We start from the raw sequence: 22249 nt of genomic DNA on the forward strand, positions 1-22249 counted from the left end.
GCCCAGCACCAGACGGGTATTTTTTTTCAGCAGTCAAAAGGGAAGAGAGATCTAAGTGGGAATTCGGCTCTGCTAGCTTCTGTCCTGAGCAGCACTGAAGAGGTTGGAGCCTGGTTGGCTCCCCCCTGTGTCAGCTCTGTGAATCTGGTTTATACTTTGTCAGGTTTGATCGAGGTAAAACGTTGTATGCTCCTATTTCTGAGCGGGTTGTGCTGCTTTGTTCTCTAACACTGTTGTGCATAATCAGGTCAGTTTTACATCTCTTTGACATGACTGAAATGAAGCTTTTTTTTCAAAGTCGATGATCACTCTAATAGAATTTATCTAATGTTGCTGCCATCTCTGAATCATGTCCTAATTAGTGAGTTCCAGTAATATTATAGAAAAAAAAAATTGGATATTCAATGATCCAGTGTCTGTTTCTGACCCTGGAAAACCTTACTCATTTAAGTAACTATTACTAATGAGAATTTCTGCACAAGCTTCTCGGAGGTTGATTTCAGTAGGGCTGGTCACGCAGGAGCAGTCTGCTCACAGTTAATTCTTTATTAAATATGTTAAATCTCTGCTACGTCTCTCCACAGATTTGGTTTTAAAACCACAGACGATACGACTTGTTTCCGCGAACCAGTGCTTTAAGAATAACTTATGAGCATGGATAATTTTTTCCTAATATCCAGTCTAAACCTCCCCTGGGACAACTTGAGACCCTCTGCTCGGGTCCTGTCTTTTGGTACTTGGGAGAAGAGACCGACCCCCACCTCGCTACACCCTCCTGTCAGGGAGTTGTAAGAAAATCCTACACCATAATTGCATCTTTTCGCATCCCCTGAAAAGGTGCTTTACAGGCACCTCTCCTGTTAGAAACACAGAGCAGTGCAGCTGCTAGTCACCGCGTGTCTGTCACCGGGAGGTATTTCAAAGCTTTTACAGTCAGGACTCAGCAATCTTTATCATTATGAATTCAGACTCCCGAGACACAAGCTAGAATAATTACTGTTACTAGCTTTGCTCAGAAGTGTCTTCTGCCACACTTATTACAGTTCATTTGCTATAAGTACTCCTACATTATTACCACATCTACAAGCTATTCATATATGAATTTCGCACGGTGGGGGTAAATGAGGAAGCTGTCAGTTCTGATACATCCCTTTATTGGCAGGGTTTTGCCTGAGACGCTTTGGCAGAACAGGGTATTAACCACGCAGCCAGCGAGCCGCCTTGCCTAGCGCCGCTGTGCCCGCTCCAGCCCATGGGGCCGGCGCTCCTACACTGACCCAAAAGCCCCCACCTTCACCTAAGAAGGTAAATCAGGGCTCCTCGACCCAGTCTCAAACTTCCTGTTCTGGCTCTAAGTCCAGGAATGAAAGGTTTTAATTCATAAATGGATTTATATGGTGTTTTCAGAAGTAACAAAATGTTTTATTCCTGCTGTCTTCCCATAAAAAGCAACAGCTAAGTAACGCTCACGGGCTTCTCTAAGAAATCCGAGTGACTATATCAAGAATTCAGGAGGCACACAGAATGATCCTAATAAATAAATACAGACTTGAATTATTAAAAAGCAGGATTAAATTTCCTGTTGCAATACCTTTTCTGAACACCCTATTTATGAATAATACAAATATCTGTGTTTAAGACTGGGAAATAAGTTCATTGTCATGAAGAAAAAATGTGATTTCATGTTTGAAAGCTTAGCAAGCTATGATGTAACAAATCAGCATTTTTTTACTAATAATTCTGGTACCTGAAGAAAGCCTCCTCTGATGGAAGTAGTGAACATCAACCTTCTTAGCACTGTCCAATTTTCAGCACTTCTAAAGGCTTCCAATTACCAGCCCTAAGACATTAAAAGACTATACTCAGTTTGGAAGAAAAATCAGAATCTTAGATATTTATTTGTGTAATAAACAGATGATTTCACATTCACATAGACTACTTGAACACTATAAAGAGTTTTACACGTTCCATTTGAAAAATGCAGTTGCTTCCCTATTCTGATGGCTAGTGGCACTCAAAGTGAATCAGTCAATACACCAGCAAGAATACTCTTCAGGTTTGAGCAGGATTAGCCTAGTTATGTTAGCCAGAAAGATCTGTTAAAGAAATAAAAGCTCTGGTCTGATAGTTCATCAATGATGAATGACACCTAAAACCCTACATGGAAGACCAGGTCTTGAAGAGAAAAATCACAGAATCATTGAGGTTGGAAAAGACCTTTAAGATTGTTGAATCCAACCATAAACCCAGCACTGCCAAGTCCACCACTAAACCACGTCCCTAAGCACCACATCTACACGTCTTTTAAATACCTCCCAGGATGGAGGTACTGACTCCACCCCTTCCCTGGGCAGCCTGTTCCAGCACTTGATGACCCTTTCAGTCAATAAATTTTTCCTAATATTCAGTCTAAACCTCCCCTGGGACAACTTGAGACCTTCTGCTCGTGTCCTGTCTTTTGGTACTTGGCAGAAGAGACCGACCCCCACCTCGCTACACCCTCCTGTCAGGGAGTTGTAAGGCCAGGAGGTCTCCCCTCAGCCTCCTTTTTCCAGTCCCTCCACCAGCTTCGCTGCCCTTCCCTGGACACACTCCAGCCCCTCAATGTCTTGTAGTGAGGGGCCCAAAGCTGAACCCAGTATATATTGGTCTAAGTCTAACTGCAAGTTGTACTCCTCTAAAATACAGTGCATTTAACTCTGAGAACCGTAGTTACATTTACCCTGTAGTAAGCAAGGCCCGACCATGAGTTAGGGTTTGAACTCAGGGAGCAGAAACGGGTTTGGTACGAATAACAATACATTTTAGCTTTTAGATCGAGTAGCTGTCAGTTTTGAATAAGTCAAGTGTTACCAGAAATAAAGCTTATGACACTTCTCAGATGTGGGATGTCAAGACTGTGCCACTTTCCATCACCAGAGAGCTGATTTTTTCCCATTTGTTGCTGCCAGAGGAGGTGAGAGTCAACCAGTGTGATGGCAGCTGTGCTTCTGGGAATGATACCAGGAGGATTATTAACTCCCCCAATGTGCTTCTGGGACAGGGACAGACACAGAGATTTACTTTACGTTTAGCTGAAAGTTAATAAATGATTGACTCGAGCTCTTTTAATATCATAAAAGATTAAATCCCAACTCCTCAGTTGCTGTAAATGGCTGATATGCTGTTTGGAACGCCGGCAGGTGAGAGTCTAGCCCTATCTATCTAAAGAAATAAAAGGCAATGAAAAAAAAATAAAATTAAACCTTAACACATATAATCTGTATTTTGTATCTAACTAGGATGTATAGCTTTTACTAAAAGTATTCATTTTACTTCATGCTTCTAAAAATAGTTCTTTAATTAAAAGCTGGAGGCAATCATAAATACATTCTCTTAAAGTGATCTGAAGGGTGAAAAAAGCCCTTCAGCTAACGATATGCTTGTGAACTTTATTTTTGGAAGTTCTGTTCCTATAATTATGTTCTATCTCGCAGTAAATTCAAAGGCAGAAGATCTTATTTTCTCGCTCTTTTCCGAGTGTTGAGCAGTTTAGTAGATATGATGAATGCTGTTGTCATTTTGTTCTTTCTTTTTTGGAGAAGTGGGGTTCGGGTGCGGGTCTTTGTCTTAGAAGAGGTCCGTGCATAAAGTTATGCTGTTGTTAACGTATAATAAATGAGAGTCCTCCTTAGCTCTTTCAAAATTATTGATTCTGACTCTCAATCTTTTAATGATTAGACATCGCAGCACTCCCATTAACGACTTCTGCCTGAAAGATACACCATCAGGAAAAAACCTGCATCTCAAGCTATCGGAGTGACTCAGCAAGGTGACTCAAGAAAATAATTTAACGTGCTGGAGGAACTACCACTTATTAAAGCGGACTGTCACGAGCTTGTAAAACGGCATCTCCAGCAACTCAAGAGCGAACACAACTCACGTCTGATCTTTGTGTTCCAAGTGGCCCAAAGAGAAATGTTGCACGCTTAGTGGGGTATCTTCTACTTAGGGAACACTGAAATACGTGCAATTAACTGCAGAACTTTGGGACTTTTTGATAAATATGATAAAAATACAGTTTGGTATCAAACTTGTGCTCAAGGCTTTATATAGGTCATCCTCAGTGCTCTAAAGATTAAAGTCTCTGTTCTTCAGAACATAAACCTTGTTCCTGTGAACATTTGCACTAACCGCAAGGCAGTGAAAGTTCTTCCAGTAACTCCAGTGGGTGTTAAATCAGTAGCTTTTTTTCTGGCTATTTTGCTTTTTTTTTTTTTTTTTTTTTTTTTTTTTTTTGTATTAAAATTCTGCAACTTAGTGTAGTTCTGTTCTGCTCAGCCTCAAAGGGAAGAGCAGAGATCGCACTATCCCAGAATAGCCTACAGCTGCAGGTAGGACACACTGCGGGGAATTCAGGGGAGGGACGCAAAATTTATAGAAATACTGCGTGGGATTTACAGTTCGTTTGCATAGCTTCATGGAATTACATTCTGCTTCCTTTGAAAAGTAATCCCATCGGTTTCCTTTGCTGTTGGAAGACAAGAAAGGGTAGCAACAGAAAAATCTGATGTTACCAGTTTTCAGTGTTGCCTCAGCGCATCAGAATTTTACATTATTTGCTTGTCAGGTTTAAAAGTTATTATCACTAAAAAAAATTATTACTGTATATTGATACTGTATTTTATTAGAATTGAAATGAAACTTAACAGCATATCCTCAGAGGGGATAATCTTAAAAAAAAGAACAGAATATTTTAATTAAAGTATAAATAAATTATACGTAAGGCCAATACAAAACTTTTGTCTGTGTTATCCTTCCCCTCCATATATCAAGATTGTGCACGGATGTATAGACACAAATATATCCCGTGCTGTGCCATAGCCTAGCTTTAGAGAAAAATGCAGTAGCATAAACTATAGCACTATGCAGCAGTTGAACACGTCTTTATCTTTAAACTTCTGAACCGGTCCCATTGCCCTTTTGGTTTGGTTAAAGTTTGTTTACAGAAGCTTAAACACATTTTTAAGGTTTGGTGAGTTGAGGAGATGATAGCAAAAAAAAAAAAAAAAATAGGGGTATAATGTACTTCCCTGCCTCCTTAGTACGGTTTCATACCTTGTTTATTTTATATTTTGGTAATACAAACATAAATGTATTTTATATTAAACCCTCTTGATATAAATAAAAATATTCCGAGCTATTTTGAAACTGGCAAGTAACATTTCTGTATCAGAATCTAATTGGAAATATGAAATAATCATTTTTAGATACTTTTCCAGGGAGAAAAAAAAAAAAAGAGAAGGCATATCTAATCAACTTATCCATCTTTTCCAAACCAAATAAATATGACCCTGATTTTTTAACAAATTCTTATCTGATATTTTCAAATCTCGAGTTTAAATTCTCACTAGTAAGATCCTCACTCCTCAGTTATTATTGGTATTATTACATGCTTAAACTTACACACAATGAGTTGGTTTATTGGCACCCAGAGGATGACAAAGTGCCTGTCACTAAGCCTGAGGTACATAAGGGGCTACAGGACTGGGGCTTTAAATTGCATCTCCTCAGACCAGGGATCCCGTCTGATTTTGGTTTAGGCCACACTTAGCAGGGATGTTATTTAAACTGGGGATGAACAGCGAGGTGGCAAACTTTGCTCAGGTATGGTTCTGCGTAGATTGTGAAGAGCTGCAGACAGTGACTGACAGGCCAAAAAAATCCCAGATTAAATTCAACGCAGATAGATGTGCAGTGATGGAGGAAAAAAAAAAATCTAATTTCACAAATAAAACAGAGGTTCTGAGCTGCCCGTTACTATTCAAGGACAAGTGGTGGGTTATGATGAAACTGAATAGAATATTATGAACCTCTGTGAAGGAATAGAGAACAAAACAGAAAACAATATTAGCAGCACAACCAACACAATTCTGTATGAAGCCGTTTCTCTGCAAGAAATGAAGCACGGAAAATGCTTGCGATGAAGAAAGACTGAAAAAGAAAGGGCTAAGGGTGTTTTCTGGAAATTTCTACAGAATAATAAATGTCACGTAGAAGGTGAGTAGGGAACGATGGCTTAACTGAGATGCTTTAATGCACCTTGCAAGTTCACAGCCAGCAGCAGTCCTTCCCACAACACACCGGAGCGGTTTAACAGAGGGATGTCGGCGTTTTTCACCAATCCGAAGCCCCAGGCGTAAAACGCATCAACCCAGGATGGTGTGGAAACGCGTGGCTCGGGACGTCCCCTCATCACCAATTCTGGGGACGCTTGGGGAGGCCGCAGTGAAAGCGTCACTCCGCGCTCACCCCGTCCTGCCGCTCAGCAGAGCCCTGCCCGCAGGCAGCCAGCCCCTGGGTCACCTTTTACATTCACAGAATCACCGCATCACCTCAGCTGGAAGAGACCTTGAAGATTATCCAGTCCACCCATGAGCCTAACTCCTACAGTATTGATTATCACGGATGGACGCACGCGTAAGCAGTTCAGTTATACACCAGATTTCGGGATCTCAGATCCAAAACTTCATCTATTTGTATCTCTCCTCAAAAAGTTATTAACACGCTTTGCGTTTTTTTCCTTAAGGACTCCTCTACCATCTCGCTCTGTGAAACGCACTGATCACTCGCCCAAGTTGCTATGGTTGCTCTGGACATACTTCAAGTGGCCCTCGAATGCCACAAAGCAAAAATTTACTCTTCGAAATGTCTTTATAAACGGGAGCTGAAGCTGCTGCCAGAAACAAAAATAATTTTTATCAGCTGGTGCTTCCAGCTGGCTGAGGGAGGTTGAGGGGAGGCTGGGGGAGGCTGGAGGAGGCTGGGGGGAGGCTGAGGGGAAGATGAAGGAGGCTGAGGGAGGCTGGAGGAGGCTCTGCGTTTCACCCAGTTATTCTGGTCTCTGACCTGAAGCCTACTTCAATAAATAACCTAAAAGTATTTTCCTGTTTGGTAAATGACCTAATCTGGGGCTTAGTGCAGTACACATTGCTGCAGAGAGCGGTAGTGACCCAGGTTTTAAAGGAACAAAGTAAAATACAAGCAGCAATTTTAGTGTTAACAGCTACCTTAATGGATAACCTAGATGTATAGACAGGGCTGTTACCTTTTTTTAGCTTGTGATGTTTATAGGATAACAATTACACCAACAGGCTTCCTAATGTCTTCAGGTTGCTGACAGAGCTCTGAGATGCACGGCTGGACTTTAAAGGAAAAAAAAACACTTCTAGAATAATTTACATACTTGAAGTATTAAAGAACCCTCAAGTGCCTCATAACGTTTAGCTTTATGTGCTTCCACTTAACTGTTAAGCATCTGAATACTTGCTGCATCTTCCTCTTGGGATATCAAAAGGTGGCACAAATGAAGCCTCTGAAGCTTTGTACTTTTGTTTGAGAGAGACTGATATAACTTGGAAGCTTTCATCAACAGTGTTTTGAGTATGGGGTTTTAATTGTTATTTTTACAGCACATACTTTATTCTCTGTCAGTAACAGTTTAATGCAGTCGCTCAAAGTCACTATGAAGGCTCGTTCTACTGTCGTCTTAGAGCTTTCAGCTTAAGCAGGACTTGAACTTTTTGAAAAGTTTCTCTTGCTGACTTAAGTATTCTTTCCCCAAAAGTCAGATGATGGAGCTGGCGGGGCCCCCAGAATTGCTCCCATCACCCAGGGCTGGGAGACTGCTCGGAAGGAGCCGCGGGAGCCATTTAAACCCGAGATCACGCTGTGGCTTGAAAGGCCAGCTCTGCCTCGTGGTTTGTGCCCGGGCATGGTCAGGCAAGCCGGTTTGCTGTGACTACACTGTTAATTTGTCTTGTTCCTCAGTGGCTTTTTTTTTTTTTTTTTGATGGTGAGGTTCCAGACAGGCCAATAAACTGCTCTTCATTTCACTGGGAGTGGAGGACTCTGGGTGTGTGAGTGAAAGTGTAATAGCTGGCAGAGTAGGGCTTTCAGTTCCTCGTGGGAATGTTTGGTTGTGTTTATCAGTCTGAAGTAGGTCTGATGTTAAAAGGAGCCAGTTTGGCATCTGAATTTATTTTTTATGACCTTGCATCTTAGAATCTAGATGGTAAGTGGCATTATAATTGTAAAGCAGCTTGGTAGGTCTCCTTATTGCGTGAATTTCAAGGGCTTACTTAAATAACATTTTCCAAGTTTTAATATCGCTAATGGGGAAACACAGTATATGCTAGATTTGGTAGTACTCTGAACAGGAGAGCCATATACGACAGTGAAAGGATTGAACCCTTAACTTGTGCTGCAGAACACCTGTTTAATTTGAAGTTTGCTGCAAAGGAGCTCAACAGAAACTCAAAAAAATGTGACAAAGAAGAAAAGGCTGAGAAAGCTAAAATTAAGAAGGTAAGCAGTGAGTCTGAAACAAGCTCTTTAGATCTATTGTTTACATATTACAGCAGGAAAATATCTGGTGTCTTTACCATTTTCCTGGTATGTATGCTAATAATACTGTGGTAGATGCTCGTGATTTAAAATACAAGGCTACAAATCTTCCCTTACCAATAAATGTGAGGATACATTCTTGTGTATCCTCTTGTATGGCATGTCAAACCTGAGAAGATTGTCTTGTATGTGTTGCATTACAGATTGTTGTTCTCAAAGTTAAAAACATTTTATCTTAATGTTTTTCATCTTGTGTTAAAAGGGCTTATGAAGAGGAACTTCAAAATAGTTTTGGGGTCTTTGAAGTAGTAAAGAGAGAGACTAAATTTATTTGACTGTATTTTTGTTCATGAGATACAACCATACCAACTGTTTGGGTCTTGATAATGGAAATATCTTTAGGAATGAGAAAATGATGTTTCTGTAACTTTGTAAAACCTCCCACTTGAAGTGCATACTAGATGCCTTCCTTGGGAGGAAGTTAGGGATTCACATTCTGAAAAAATCTGAGAACTGTTGGGGGGGTTAGGAAGGGGTTTATTTTCTCTTTTAATAGAAAAGATACTGTGATGAATCACAGAATCATCTGGGTTGGAAAAGACCTTGAAGATCATCTAGTCCAACCATATTTGATGCTTATTTCAAAAATTAAATAGGCTCTTCAGAAATCATGTTTACAAGAGCAGGGAGTGTCAAAATGCTTTTTTTCTGTTGTGTTTGTTTTTTTTTTTCTACAGGCAATTCAGAAGGGTAACATGGAAGTCGCACGAATACACGCGGAGAACGCGATCCGCCAGAAGAATCAAGCCATCAACTTCTTGCGCATGAGTGCCAGGGTAGACGCTGTAGCTGCCAGAGTTCAGACTGCAGTGACAATGGGCAAGGTAAGTCTGTGTGCACAAGTCTGCTGCAAAGGCGAAACCCCTCATCTTCTTGGAAGTGACTTAATTCTGTCTGTAACGAGCTGAAAAGTTTCAGATTTGGTTTCAGATATAGCCAGTAGTACATGGAGTGCTGGGATCCCCTGGCAGCTGGTCTTTACTGCGTTTTGTAGCTTGAAGCTCCTGTTAGCTGTTACTTCTCATGCCTGCAAGGATACAGTGTGTTTCACAGGTTATACTGTTAAGGTTATTTTGCAGAAATAGTGCTCCCCTTCCAAAGACATCAAGTCATGACATAGAAATTGTGATTCCAGAAATCTTTTTTAGCTCAGGTGTTTTTTTAAGGTATGCTACTGCTCTTCAGCCAGAGAGTTTATTCTGCCGTGTGATCTGTATGCCAAATATATCCCTTAACTTTTGACAGGTCTCAAGACCCACAAAAGGTAATGCCATATACACCTCAGGTTTTAGTGAATTTCAGCTCAGAATGCATATTTGAAGTCCTTAATTTATAGAATTTGAAATTATATAAGCTATAAGACAAAGTGACGTTCTAGATGGCAGTAGTGTGTGCCCTGCTGTTTGATACTGTAGAAACTCTGTGGCCAGCGATAAGAAAGCTTGGTAAGAAACTGCTAGTTTTTCTTTCTTTGTAATAATTTCCTTTACATCATTTCAGGTAACGAAGTCGATGGCAGGAGTAGTTAAGTCTATGGATGCCACACTGAAGAGCATGAACTTGGAAAAGGTAAAGAGGCTTACTTCTCTTGGAGCTGCACATCTGAAGCAGAAAGGGCAATGGACACACATTGTAAAAAAGGGAGGTTCCAGTCAAGAGAGAAAGTGTTGTGGTGTGGTTGGTAAATCTTGGAACAGGTTACCCAGTGTGGTTGTAAAGTGCTCAGAAATGGAGATGCTCAGAACTCTGACCAGGCAGGGCCCTGACCAACCTGCTGGAACTGCAGCTTCAAAGCTGGCACTGGGAGGGGAGGGGGATTCTGTGTTTGCCAGCTGAGATACAGTTATCTGCAGATCTTTGATTTCACTGTCTTTTTTTTTTTTAATAGATATCTGCACTAATGGATAAATTTGAGCATCAGTTTGAAACACTAGACGTTCAGACACAACAGATGGAAGACACAATGAGCAACACTACCACGCTAACGACGCCACAAGTAAGAATAGTAAATTTTTATTAAAAAAGGTGATCTTAAATTGTGTGTCTAAACTGTCTGGAAATGCCCGAGTCTCTTCTTTCTGCCCACTTTGAGACTTGGCAGCAACTGGAACCTTTTCACTTGTGCTTTGTGCTTCTTTGTGATAAAGAGACTATTTCAAATTAGTCACAAGTTCAGAGGATCACATAGATGTATTTTATTTCACTCTTATAATAGGCTTTATTTTATAATGTAGCTTGAAAACTTTAACCCTCCTACTGAATCAGCAGCGTTTTGATGAGTTCTTAATGAAATTCTGAACCAGAAGATGCTGCATCATCAATGATCAAAGCAGAATATGCTGTGAGAAAATCAGTAGTTCTAACTTGCTGATATTAACGAAAGGACAGTAGTCGCCACCAAATTAGTAGCAGTATATACAATGGAAATGTAGTTAACTACTTACTTTCAATTTATTTACTAAAATAAATCTTTAAACAATGCTTGACATAGTTAAGAATTCCTAGCGACTGTGCTATTCCACAAGGAGCTAAATGTGCTATTCCAAGGGGAGTTTTGTCAGAGAGAGAAACTTACTGCAGATTGTGCTTTGTAAACAAAATAAACAAACCAACCTAAACTCAAATCCAGTAAGTCAAATCTGTTGGAGATGGGCTTTTTTTCTGTATTCTGCAAAGCAGTGTTTTTGCAGCTGATAGTCAACACTTGAAATACTCAAGTATATGTTTGGGTTTTTTTTTACAGGTAAATTTAACTCTTTAGAAGCATTATTTCAGAAGCTAGAGTTCAATTAATTTTAACAGGCTGAGCACCTCTACGTGTTATTTCTGAGTTCATACAGGGCCCTCTGGTGGTTAAGCACAAAACTGCGCTGTAAAAGGTCTACCTTTGAATCAGTTTTGTTAAAACACTTTCTGTTCTCACAAGATTTAACAGAAAAGGTTGCCATAAATTACAATATGCAACAATCAGTTTATTTTTTTCTTTACTCTAGAACCAAGTGGATATGCTTCTACAAGAAATGGCAGATGAAGCAGGGTAGGTAAAATTTTACGTGACTATTTTTTGAATAAATCCTGGTTCCAGCAACCCTTCCTGGTTACCTTGAAGGTCAGATACCCTTGTTTTATATGTGTCTTTTGGAAGCAGAGAAGAATCACCGTTTTCCTTTCACCTCTGGGCATCTCTCTTGTAGTTAAGTTGCCAGCATTTCATTCTGGTTTTACTCAGAGCTGCTGTGAATGTCAGGATGCAGGGGTGGTTGTGCAGAAGCCTAAAATCGTACATCACTTGTCATGTCAGGATAGTGTTTTATTATTTACTTGGATTAGCTTTAGCATTATGAATCTTTGCCATATTTCTCCACGCTTTTCCTCTTTTTTTTCCCCTCTTCCCACATTAAAACTTCCTGTAGTTCTGCTCTCACAGGCTAGACGTTGCAAAACAGTTTGTCATGATATTTAAGCCTTTGAGGATATGCTGAATTATCTCAGAGCATTTTCCTTGCCTTCTTGGTGATGTATAAGATGGAAATGTCACTCCATTGGCTTGAGGATAAATGCTTTTTACAAATTTTTTTAGTAAAGCACTTTTTTTACGAGTGACCTTTTTGTTATTCGTATGTATGCCCTGTCTGATGCACCTCTGTTAACCAGCAATCTTGCTTAGTCTTGGTTAAGCAGAATTCATTTAGCTATTGCTAGTTATAATATATAATAAGTGTATATATAGTTGTTGTCTTGGTAATGAGTCAGATTTACTAATTAACTTGTCTAACTAGCTGGAGTACAGCATTCATGGGGTGCTGGTGGCCTCATGCTATCTCAGGATTCCTCTGCTTGTCAGTTATTGTGCTTCTTCCTTTAGCCATTTATGCCTGACTTGGGTGTTTTTTTTGTTTTGTTTTCTCCTGTTAGTCTTGATCTGAACATGGAACTACCTCAGGGACAGACAGGTTCTGTTGGTACAAGTGTTGCCTCAGCAGAACAGGTAAGCATTAGATGAAGTTGAAATCAATGTTTTCTACAGAAAGGTGGTATGGGAATTAACGCTTCACTTGGTCAAAACAAGCTTGCTAAGTTGTAATTAGATTTTAGCTGTCTAAAAGAAATAGTGTGTAGTTAAAACAGTCTTGCAATCAAAATAATTTTAACGATGCATTTGTCTGCTTAGTAAATCCAGAAGGTGTAGATGTTTCAGGTGTACTTTTTGCATGATTATTTCACAGAGTTCCAAACAACTGAGTCTCCTTCCTCCTCCAAATTTAATGAATCCAGCCATTTCCCATAGCATACACAAGACCTTTGGGTTTTTGTTTTTTTTCCCCTTTAATGTGTGAAAGGTCTTTTGGGACTAGTGCAAAGGATTCCACCTGCACTCTGGGTAGATAGCTTAGAATTCCTTGTGCCTGGGCAGATCCTGATGTCAAGGTTGTGCAGATCTGTTAGTGAGTTGCTTTTCCCATTCTAGGGGAATATATTTGAGGGAATGGAAAGAGAACAGTTCATTTCTGTCATCTCGTCTTTGTGGAGAAGGCTTTAGCGAGCCTTATCTTAACTGACCAATCTTTGGGAAGCCCCAAGTACCCCACATTCTTGGAAAAGTTTAGTTTCACCTTGTACCAGGCCCCCTAAAAGAGTTTGACCTGCTGCTCCCTGGCTGTAGCAGCTCAGCTGGATACCAGCCTCGGTCAGACAAGGCTGCATCCGAATAAAGATGCGGTTCTCCGAGAGCTGATTTGCCCTTGCAAAGATGATAATTAAAAAAACCCCAATCAAACCTAAACCGACCATATCTCTACTTGCTGTGTTCTGAAACTCCTTCCTAGGTACCCGCTGTTGGAGATAAAATGGCTGCAGAGACCTCTGGTCTCACCTGGTACAGCCCTTCTTGAGGTCTTGAGCAAATCTTAAGACTTGTACGTGAGAGAATTTCACATCCTCTGGACATGAGATTGCTTGACCGTTGCAGAATGTTGCAAAAATTAATTTTCATGTTACTGATAGGCGGTTTCTTTGTGTTTTGCAATTCTGCAGGATGAGCTGTCACAGAGATTGGCCCGCCTTCGTGATCAAGTTTAAGTTTAACGGAGCTGTGGTTCTTTGTACGTGCTTTCAAAACACCTTTTCTGTACCTAACCCTTCACTACACTAGAAAGGTGTATGCAGTATGGCTTCAGTGTTTGAATATTTCTAATATAGGGTGCTTCACTCCTAGCTTGCTACTCTTTCTAAAATACATGGAGTAACCCAAAAATACCATCTCTAATGTCCTTTTCTGTACATTTTGAAGTTGATACATTTTTTTGCAAGCTTTTTTCACAAAATCAAGTTGATATTCTAAGTCAGCTAGTAATGTTGGTACATTCTAGCTAGAAGAAAAGCTGTGTGTCATTGATATATATTTTAAATTATGCAGTGTTTTGGTTTGGTTTTTTTTTTAAATTATGAGAACTGTTTATGGTTGGAGAACTGATGTGTTCAGTTCAGGTGATTGTTGTAGATAACTTTCTTAAGCAGCCAAGCTCCTGAAACGTGCAATGCTGGGCAGCATGAACTTCATGGAAAATATGCTTAAAACAAATAAGGGGACTTCAGTCTGAATTTTTTAGTCTTTTAAAGCTATGGTAATAGTGCTGAAATTGGTGATCTAGTTCAAAAATGAGTTCCCAGAAGCTGTTTTCATATAATTGGGAACTTGTACTGTGTCATCCCTTTAGTACAGGAGGAATAAAATCTATTTTCAACTCTTTGTCAGTTCTGTTGAGTGTTGCAGCTTGCTTGTTGTGTAACATCAGGTGCTGTAGTTTCTCCATTTTGCTTTCTTCTCAGTATCCCAGGTGCAGGCAGTGATGCCACTCACAGCTCTCTTCTGCCAACCTCTAGTTTCTGTTCACAGGGAGCTCCTGCTCTCCATTTTTGTAGATTCAAGCGGAGGAGCCTTATATGAAGTAACTGAAGCCTGCTTTTCTGCATTCCTCCTCACTCCATCTTTGCTTTTAATCTTGTCACTTTTTTATATGTAAAGACAAGTCTTGTAATGCAGCTTGGTGTTCTTCCATATATGAAAAATACAGAAGTGCTCTTCCTCAGGTTCACATCTTCCCAGTCCTCCCTCTCTTCTCTAGCCAGGGCACTCCCTTAGCTCAGCCTTTCCTCCTCTGCACCTCACAGCAGGTGGGGTGTGGATGAGCAGCGTAGGCCGGCTCGCTCAAAGGGAGTTCTGTTGGATTAAGAACAGCCACATATATTTTTTGAGCTATAGTGTTGCTCTCTGCAGATAAAATGCCATAATCTGTAATACTGTTGTAGTATGGAGAAGCTGGTTTGTTTGAGTGATCCCTTTCTATCCCTGCACAGTGAGAGAACCTACTGCCTGCGTTCAGTAGCTTCGAACTTGCTGCAGTTGTGAAGTAAAGAAATGGTTGTAGAAATTTGTAGCTGAGACTACTTGTGATGTGTTGTCATAAACAGTGATGTTAAAATTCTCTGACTTTTTGGGCTCATCTTTTTGTTTTCTCTTTGTAGGAGTGAGGAAAGGTGTGAAGCGCTAGACTTGGAATTAGTTCTTAATCTGCTGGTGTTCAGGTACCAGACTTGGAATTAGTTCTTAATTTGCTGATGATCAGGATCACGTGGGTTTTCCAGTGGTGGGGAAATATTTAAGTAAAAAAAAAAATACTTCATTTTTTTAGTCAAGCGGAATTTTGTCAGTGAAAACGCTGAAACATTTCAGAGCAGTTTCAAACTGCATTTTGATTGTGTTACTCAAATCACTTTGAAGGTTTAGCAGGATGTTACATACTGAAGTATTCAAGGCTACTGTCAAAATAAGGAAAATAAGATAGACATAACAACCTAAAATGTTTTGTGGAATTGTCTCTCTCTCACTGGTGGCCGAAACTAAACCAATTTGTTTAAAATAGGGTCTTTTCACTTGTTTACATTTATTTTCAATGCAGCTTTCTCTCAAACACCTTGAACGTTATTCCTGTAAATTGGAAGGTGTTTAAAAACCGTGTCCTCACAGCTGTAGTCTTGGTACAATTCTTTCAAATTACTAATAAAACACCTTAGGTAAGGGGCTATATACAATTTTTTTTTTTTTTTTTTTTTTTTTTTTTTTTTTGTTTTCTCTAGCTCCTTCTGAACAAAACATAATGGTGTATCTATGCAACCAGGTTACCCACAACTGTGGTAACTGCTTGTGTGTGTGCCTTTGCCTTGCTGAACTTACATCATTTTTCTGATATTCAGTTACTTCATATCACGATAGGATTGGAAACTTGCTGTTGTGTAATAAATCCACATCTGAGTTTACTTTGCAGCTGCTTGTTGATGAAGCTGTGCCATAAAGCACTTGAGGTTTTCGGTTTTTGATATTAGACAACTTCAGCTAGCTTGCCTGGCTTATTTTAATGTTAAAGATTATGCTGCTTTTAGACTGTTCCTGGCTATTCTTCAACTATTTGAGGGGGTAGACAGCAATTCTGAGATCCCGTGTGTTTGATTTTCGGAGTATCTTGTCTTGCCGTGAGCCTCCGGGCTTTGGAGGAACTTAAAAATAAAGGGAGATGAGACTGATTAGATTGCTGCAAAGTAAATGTTAAATCAGCTTATCTGACCGGCTATACACAGCCCGTTTCATAGTTTTGATCTTATCCCAGGCTACTGCTAACTCCAGTACCAGAATAGGTCTCCAGTATCATTTTTTAAAAGCGATTAACAAGTAAACATAAAGGCTTGATTGACATAATGTTACCTCTGTGGGACCATGATACAAAAAGGTGAGCAGGCTTAGCTGACTTGGGGTAGGAAGACGTGTTTGAAACAAGGAATTTTTGCCCTGCTGACTTTACTCAGAGAATTGCTGCGTATTACAGCGGGGCCAGGATTTTGTACTGGCTGCTTCTGCGTACAGAGCAACTGCCCTCTCCTGGGGAGAATTTGTTTCTCTCTGGAAGCACTTGTGGGTGAGAGCTGGTGTTTAGAAAGTTTTAACGGTTACATTTTTGATGTATATGTTTTTCTCGCGTCTTTTGGAAGTGCTTAAAACTGGAAGTTACTCTTAGAGCAATATTTGAGTTTCACATCCTTCCTCCATTCAGGCTCTCCTCAAAACATTTGCTCTTTTCTGAAGAACTGGCTCCTCACTCCTACACTGCTGGTGTTTCTCCTCAGTTGACTGTGTGTGTAGAAGTTCATTTCATGTTAAATAAATGGTATGTGCTTTTATGTAACCTTATTAGGAGATAATATTTCAATATTTATGATTCTGAGCAGGCACCTCTGAAGTGAAACATTGCTTGAAATGTTGCAAGATGGTATTGCTCGACATTTTTTTTTTCCTCGGTTACTAAAACTGCTAGTGTACAGTAGCATTAGCCTTCATCTGAATTCCAGAAAAAGCCATGAAGAGCTTCAGATGAAAGGAGAGGGAAGGGAAGGAAAAGAAGAACAAGAAGTTTCTCGGTTGCAATGGGATAAACTGATCAAGTTGCCTTTGTGGAGATCCTCAGAGCCAAAAAATAGTGAGATTTTGTTAAATATAATCAGCAATTGTGTATAGAAATAAATTCTGAAGCTGGTGACGTGTATAGAAAAGAGAATAATTTTTGTAGCTCTGGTAGAGTTCATTTTGAAAACTGCTTTACTTGTACGGGACGGTTTGTAAATGTAACTGCAAGTGGCAAATAAAACTGTACAGACACGTATTTCGGATGTGTTCCGAGGTTATAGGGCTGTTGGCTGGCGGGCACGGTGCCTGGATGAACAGGCAGATGTCATGATGTCATCAGTATTTTCCTTTTTTAGAAGAAACTAAAGTGGGTATTACCGTGAAAGATTCGGGACAACAGCTCAGGGAGTGATTAAGCATAACAACAAAATATAATTATTTAAAATTTTATGTGTTGTGGGGTTTTTTTTTAAGATGTTTAGTGTGGAATGGAGTGTATCCCTCATGCTTAAACATCGGAGATGGTTTATTTAAAGTTTTATGATTTATTTTTTTAAGATGTTTAGCGTGGAATGGAGCGTGTATCCTTTATACTTAAACATCTGAGTGGGTTTGTTTAAAATTGTGTGTGGTTTTTTAAAGATTTTTAGTGTGGAGTGGAGTGTATCCCTCATGTTTAAACATCTCAGAGGGTTTTCTCTCCTTACCATATCCAATAAGGGGTTGTGTGGAAAGCTGGCAGGAGCTGTGTGGTTTGGAGTTTGTCCTCCCCAGAGCTGAAAACTTCCCGGTTTTATTTTCGCCTTCCATTACTGTTTGGGAACCAGCAGAGGGAGCTTCAACCTTTGCTTTTGCGTAGGTCCTACATAAATTATTATTTTTTTCAGATTCTTAAAACAAAGAAAACTTTCACAGAGCCCTCACTAGCTGGTTGAAGGAACTGTGTGTCCAGTGGAACATTTGTTTCTGGGCAGTATCGCGTCTCGGTAGGACGTGCCTGTGTCAGGGCTTTGATCCTTGCCTAAAAGCTGCTCTGTTGCAGGAAACACAACCTGGAAATACGTTGCACAGGGCTGTCAGGTAATTTGTGCCAACACCTAGCCATCAGTGCTAAATGCACTTCAAAAATTTCTTTGCTGTCTTCAGGCATTAATTTTGAGAGCTACTGTTATAAGTGCGATAACAACTTCTTGCTTAAAACTTGTTTTAAATTGTTTAATTTTTAGTTAAGTTGTCTTGGGTTTCTTTAGCTGTTGTTCAGGTTTTGTCCTGTGATAATTCTGTTTTATACAGAAGGAAACGCACACTGTAGTGATGGAAAATTTTTAGGAGATTTTGTTTTCTTGCTAGAAGGGTTGTCCACATTGAGATTTGATTTGATGAAGTACTCGCTTTGGTGTCGGGATTCTCCCTGTCCGTAGAGCGCGTTGCGGTTTTTGCCTTTGGCGTTAGCATTCAGCTATTGCGAGGGTCTGGTCTGAACTAATGGCAGCATTCTGCTCAGTACTTTCTTTTTTCGTCAACCAATATTTTTTCAATGAAATCCCAAGAAGGGTCAGTGGCCTTACTTGTATCGGAAGCAGCTCTCTTCATTACCAGTCAAATAAAGGAAAAGCCTGATGCGAACAATCTGTAACTAATTTCAAGTGCCAATTGAGCCTTTTTAACTTGGGAGAAGATGCGGTGAGTGAGTGTAACAGGCTCTTGCTTGACCTTTACTACTCTTTATTAGGAAAGTCATGCTGAATCAGCTGTGATACACCCTTCGAGATAGAAAATCACCGGGCCGTAGGATCCCAGCTCTTTCCCCTCCTTTGGAATGTCTGCCAACGGTGCAGCTGCTGTGGGGAGCAGCCAGAACCAGACCATCTCGTAGCAGACAGGCTGCTATCGGGCTCTTAACCTAGACGAGGGTGATTCCAGAGGATAAAAGTACTTAAGTATCACCCATTTCTAATCTAAAAGATGGTTTACTGTTGCCACGACCTGTGCGTATTGCTTCGGATATCCTAAACTTGTTAACTCCGAGTGAAACAATCTTTTTGGGAACGTCTAGAGCAATAAATGTTACACGCCAACTAATATGGGTATCTGACAAGATAATAATCAGCTTAATTTAATTTCCTTGCTATCTGATTCATAATTCTTTCATTACAATCAATTTCTGTCAAAATGAGCTGTCAGGGAGAGTAAAACATTTTAGAACTTCCTTTAAAGCCACTCAGTATTTTTTTTTATTTATTTGTTTAAGAAGTCTTTCCTTTCTCAAAGATTAGTTTAACATAATCCTGGAGTCTGTACAAATTATTTCACTTTGTTCTTATCACAGCCAGGACTTTGTTTCTCTTGCTGCAATACGGGTTAATACTGGAACCCTTAAGCTCTCTCGCTGTTGCTGGTGGTTTTTCAGCTCCAAGTGAATGTGCAGTCCCAACATTTGACTTGAAATGTGTAGTTGAAGCAGGCAGGCCCGGTCGGAGTGTTGTAAATTAGTTCCAGTCTCCAGGAGACTGCTGTAACTAACTGATATGACCTGGAAGTGGATAAAGTCCATAGCAGTAAGATCAACTTTTCCTCCAGTAATTTGACAAATAGAGCCCTTTTTTTTTAAAAAAAAAAAAAAAAAAGTTCCACGTAGGCTACATACCCCATTTGTTCTTTATGATGGGCATCGTTTCCGCACTGAAGCGACAATGATTTTCCAGATTTCTGCTGATTTGTATAGCAGGTGCCTTAATTTATGAAGGCTAGAGGAAGGGAGAGATTCAACAGGAAAAGCAAAAGAAGGGTTCTTGGCAGCAACTGTATGCCAAAGTTATTCCGTACCCAGTTATGTTGCTGTATTTGACCATTGGTGCCTCTGTACAAAACAGATACTTCTAACAACCTCTCTGCAGAGATAATTCTAGTTAAGGTAGCAGAAGTATGAAGTATATTAGGGGTAATAATTACATGTAACAATGGCACTGCTTTTTCATCCAAATATTTATTTTATTTTTAAATACACTGTACAGCAAAGGTTTGTACTTGCCAAACCCCGAGTTGTCTTGTGTATAGCTTGTGTAAAGCAGCAAATATAAAATACCCCGGGTTCTCTTTCAAACGTGCTCTCGTTGGAGTTTTACAATTTCAGTTAGCCCGTGGTTAGAGTATTAAACAGACCAGGTATTCCCAAGCTCTTCATAAAGGTTTGTGATGGTGTCTGGGAAATCTGGATGTTTTCTCGGGGTACGGTTTACTGAACTGCACAAGTATTCCTCCTCCTGCTCTAGAAAAGATGCGCAGAAAGACCGGAGGTTTGCAGAGTCGCTGGATCTCATTTATTTTCTACAACCGCACAGAAATTGGGAAATCTCAGCGTTTGGGCTTCGACTCTTGCAGAAGAAATCGCTGAAACAGGACCTGTGCAACGGTAGCTGTTAGAAACTCCGCGTTTCAGTGCTTAGTTAATGTTATAAGAATAATTTTAGGCAGTCGCTGTAGGTAAATACATGCTGCTTTGTGTACGGGCAGTGATTTGGGGAGTTTCTTTGTGACCTCTGCTCCCAGCCCCTTCCAAACTCGCATCCCACCCTTCCTCTCCCATCCCTGCCTCCGCCAAGTCCGTCGGGCTTTTCAATAATCTCACCGTGTCTATAAACTCACCAGCAGCGACTCAGGAGAGTCCAGTCTCCTATTTATTTGTGCTCTAGTGGGATGTGAACCTTGGTCTTCAAGGGTGAAAGGTTGAGGGATGTGTGTGTCTTGTTTACCTGCGCTTTTCAGATAATGTTTGCCTTTAATCTATTAAGCAGACACACCATTTTGTCCCGTGGCGTACAATGGGATCGCTAATGTGCTTAATTACTACCAAACCACATACGGGTGACCGATGCCAGCAGACGAGAAGAGTCAGAGCGTGGTTTGTCAGCCAGGAGGGGTTCAGCAAGGCTTCCCCCACCTCCCGTGTTTAATAGAAACATCTTTTAACAAGAGTGCTGCAATCTGCGCCTGATTTATCCACAGCTTCGGTGGTGGGATAAAGTCATACTGGATGGTTTTCATATGAACCCTGAGTGATGGCTAAGGGGAAACGAGGTATTTACAAGTAGGAATTAAGAGATCCCAAGCTACCAATGGACTTGAAAATCCAAATTTTATTCTTTTGAAACTTAAAAAAAAAAAGCCTATAGATGCACGGAGTTAATTCCACCACTGTAGCCACTGCTGCCTTTCAGCACTTCGGAGGCTTTTCTCTTTACTACAGCTGTTACACTTGGGCATTTGCATGTCGTTGCATACTGAAGAAGACATTTGGACTTAATTTTTGGCACTGCTGCAGAACTGTTGTATACATTAATCAGCCAAGGTACATGGCTCGGTACGTGCTACGCTGGGGCTGGTTCACAGACACAATAGGATGGAGAAGATACAGCAACACAGCTGCTAAACATATTCACCGTCGCATAGTTAGTCACACTTGTGGAGTCTTAATTGAATTACCTTTGACAGTGAACAGCAAACCTGGTGGGTGATCTACTAAATTTAACTGATGAATGGGCTCCCTAAAATCAATTAGCATCCAGGGCTGTGAGCATGAACACATCCTGTCGCTCTGCGGGGACCGGAGCGGGATCAGAATGACAGCAGCAAATGTGAGACAAAGTGAAAGCATGCATCTCCTGCCGCTGCTGACCTCTGCTACCCACATGAAAGAAAAACAGGAGGCTAACAGGAGCTGAAAGAATCTGACAGTAAATCATTTAAGCTCTGTTTTGCAGAGCTGATACAGGATGCTTCTAAACTGCTTGATTAATGCTGGGCAGTATATTAAAAGCAAGACGTGGCGGGGCAAGAAGGCTGCTGCCGAGTACCAGCTCTTCCTCGGTGCACCAAGCTGTGAGAAATACCATCTATTTGCTTTATTATTTTTTAGATGTTCAAGGTAGTGGGTAGCTAAGAAGAATTAGCTGTCTTTTCTTTTGCTACAGCGACGGGGTCCTGTCTGCAGCCACGGAGAAGCCCTCAGCCTTCTGGATGGTTGGTTGTTATCTGAATAATCAACTGATGGCAAAATGCAGGCTGGAGGTTCCTCTGACCTTTGCCTCCGCGCAACCCGACTCCGCGCACCGTTCAGCCGGAGCATGTAATGAGGTACAGATGCCACAGATAGGATAATTGAATACACACAAATATTTGAGGGACTTTCAGGTTGTGGCAAACTGGCGAAGGCAGAAAACTCTTGATTGGGGGCTGCTGCCTTTAGGTTTGGGGGTGGGTGGGAAGAGGAGAGGAAGAGGAACAAGCAGCGCGTTACCCTCCCTTCCTTTCACCTTGTTTTGCTGGGCGACCAGATAAGTGCTTCCTCGG

The 22249-nt window shown here is 40.6% G+C and overlaps 1 protein-coding gene across 1 annotated transcript in view; it reads left to right on the top strand.

Annotated features, from left to right (window-relative positions):
• The window catches only part of CHMP1B (charged multivesicular body protein 1B), a 39294-nt gene extending 22138 nt beyond the window's left edge, over positions 1–17156 (top strand). The window contains exons 2-11 of the mRNA XM_026848823.1: positions 7607–7739; positions 8249–8346; positions 9123–9269; positions 9946–10014; positions 10334–10441; positions 11439–11482; positions 12361–12433; positions 13480–13547; positions 14275–15030; positions 15072–17156. Coding sequence (XP_026704624.1) covers positions 7607–7739; positions 8249–8346; positions 9123–9269; positions 9946–10014; positions 10334–10441; positions 11439–11482; positions 12361–12433; positions 13480–13524 — 717 coding nt within the window. The 3' untranslated portion in view covers positions 13525–13547; positions 14275–15030; positions 15072–17156. The remainder of the gene's footprint in view (positions 1–7606; positions 7740–8248; positions 8347–9122; positions 9270–9945; positions 10015–10333; positions 10442–11438; positions 11483–12360; positions 12434–13479; positions 13548–14274; positions 15031–15071) is intronic.
• Positions 17157–22249: the final 5093 nt, after the last annotated feature.

The sequence above is a fragment of the Athene cunicularia genome (genome assembly GCF_003259725.1).
Source record: "Athene cunicularia isolate RWA chromosome 4 unlocalized genomic scaffold, athCun1 chr4_part3, whole genome shotgun sequence".
In the NCBI taxonomy this organism is placed as follows: Eukaryota; Metazoa; Chordata; class Aves; order Strigiformes; family Strigidae; genus Athene; species Athene cunicularia.